This window comes from Monopterus albus, unplaced genomic scaffold, assembly GCF_001952655.1.
Source record: "Monopterus albus unplaced genomic scaffold, M_albus_1.0 scaffold19.1, whole genome shotgun sequence".
Lineage (NCBI taxonomy): Eukaryota > Metazoa > Chordata > Actinopteri > Synbranchiformes > Synbranchidae > Monopterus > Monopterus albus.
In genome coordinates, this window is record NW_018127899.1 from 2,035,211 (window position 1) to 2,037,438 (window position 2,228).

The window sequence follows — 2,228 nt, forward strand, 5'->3', positions numbered from 1 at the left end:
TATCAGCCTGAAGGGGCCTTTTTAAATTCTGATTGAGCCAGTCAGCTTTTGAAAACCAAGTTGGCCAGACTCCAACAGAAACCCAGGCTGGCTGCTGCCTGACAGGGGCTCTGCCACAGAAACGGGGGCCTCGCACAAAGTCAGAATATCATTTCAGATGGGAAACTTGTAGCTCAGCAGTCAAGGTGGCAGTAGCACCGTGATCCTTTGCGACTGCTGGTTTATCGTCAGTAGTGTTCAGGTCACGTCTGGCTCTTGCAGGTGTGCACGTCGACTTGCTGGTGGCAGTCGCGGCAGTGCACAGCGCAGCACCAGTGAAACTTGCACTCGCACTTGGTGGTGCGGCTGGCCTGTGACGTGTCGTACCCTCGGCCACAGCACATCACCTCGCAGCTGTCCACGCCACGAGATGTCCGGTTGCACACCCTCCCTCCGGTCCCCATCGAGCCTGAAGAGAGAGAATTCTCCATGACGACCAAGTTCAATGTTCACATCCTTTATCTGACACCTTTGGCCCAAAGAAACCTCAGAATTCAATTTGTACAGTAACTTTTTTTTTTTTAATCTAGACCAGGGGTTTTCAAGCTGTTGTGAGCCAGGGACCACCATTCTGACTAAGAACTAACCCGAGCCTGCACAGACGATGTGACTGACCAGTGAACAGGCAGTGAATGCTAACATGGATCTAGTCCAAATTGTAAATAACGGCTAAAACTGACCCTGCCACTGTGTAGACTGAAAGCGGCCTGATTTAAATCCACAAGTAAAATAAAAGTGCTTTAAACCAATTAAACATAAAAATGACTCACCTTTACGCAGCAGACTTTTTCCTCACATTTTAAACCTTTTGTTTTCAGGAACATTTTTTGTTGAACATTTAGGCCACTCTCTTTCCAGGCAGGATGCTTCACTGTATCGATTAGGTGGACAGTTTTCCTGGACTGTTGACTTAAGACTCAATTTTTGCCAAATTTGAAGAAATTCCCTCAAGGTTGTCCTGAGACATCACGAGAATTGTATGGACAGATGCTGGCACGGAGGAATACAAAGGTATTTTTCACTAAAAAGTGACAAAAACTAACGCTTATTCGCGTGAGACAAAAATATACATATACTACCTTTAAAGTAAGAATAAAAATCTTAATGCATATTTGAAGCTTTTCTCCTGCACAGTGTCCAGTCTGAAGGTCGAGATGCAGTTAACTTTATTGCTTCCTGAAACCAAATCATTTTGCCGCTTCATCCCTGAACAGACAAAAGATTTATTCACTAAATGCGAAACCACATTTGAGTAGTTGTTCTAAAATGAGATCTTCTGGCAGAACAGTTTGACACTGACAGTCATTCCAGGCTAAAAAAAGCTGAGAAAAGTACCACAGTAGATATAAACAGGAATGCGACTTGGCAGAATGAGGCTACATTTGGCCAATCAGATGTTTTGCTGGCTGCCGAGAGCCAATGGGAGCACGGTAAACGCTGGCAGCACAGTGAAGCTGAGACAGAAGGGGGCTGGGTAAGATGAGGAGCGGCAGACGATGGAGAGATAAGAGATTGACGACAGGAGCCATCAGTCTATGCTCCCGCTCTTCATCAGCTGTTCATTTTATAGGAGACATCCATCGTGCACATACACACACGCCACTATCTCCTCACACAGGCCTGACTGATACCGACACAGACTTTCTCGTGCCTTCAGCCCACACACACACACACTTCACCTCACTTCACGGAAACAGTATGGAAGCCTGCACTGGTCACATTGGAGGTTAGTTTGCTGTCCTGTGACCACATCGCCATCAGCTCCACTTTGTGGTGTCTCTCAGCTACACCCCCCCTCCATGACCCTCTGCTGTCTACAGGGTCACATGAGCAGTAACCAGAGCGTTGTACTTGGACAACTGAGTCTAGCTTTTCTACTGAACTGAACTAACCAGATAACCTTAGCTAGAAAATCCAGCATTGCAATTGTTAGTAAGTTATAAAACACCCCCAGGTCTGGAGCCAAACCTGAACCTGTGGAAGCTGCAATAATAATTATATAGTTCCAGTTTCTCCAATGTGACGACCTCCTCTCAGTTTTACATCAGCATAAACTGAATATCTGGTTTTGGACTGTCGCTCTGACAAAATGGCACTTGAAGAATCATCTAGGACTTTGGAAAAATGCAATGGGTAGTTTAAACTATTTTGATATTTAATAGAATAAACAATGATTTTGATTAACTGAA

The 2,228-nt window shown here is 45.1% G+C and overlaps 1 protein-coding gene across 1 annotated transcript in view; it reads right to left on the reverse strand.

Annotated features, from left to right (window-relative positions):
• Window positions 1–13: 13 nt before the first annotated feature.
• The window catches only part of wnt2 (wingless-type MMTV integration site family member 2), a 16,006-nt gene continuing 13,791 nt past the window's right edge, over window positions 14–2,228 (reverse strand). Inside the window, 1 exon segment of the mRNA XM_020593536.1 lies at window positions 14–448. Coding sequence (XP_020449192.1) covers window positions 243–448 — 206 coding nt within the window. The 3' untranslated portion in view covers window positions 14–242.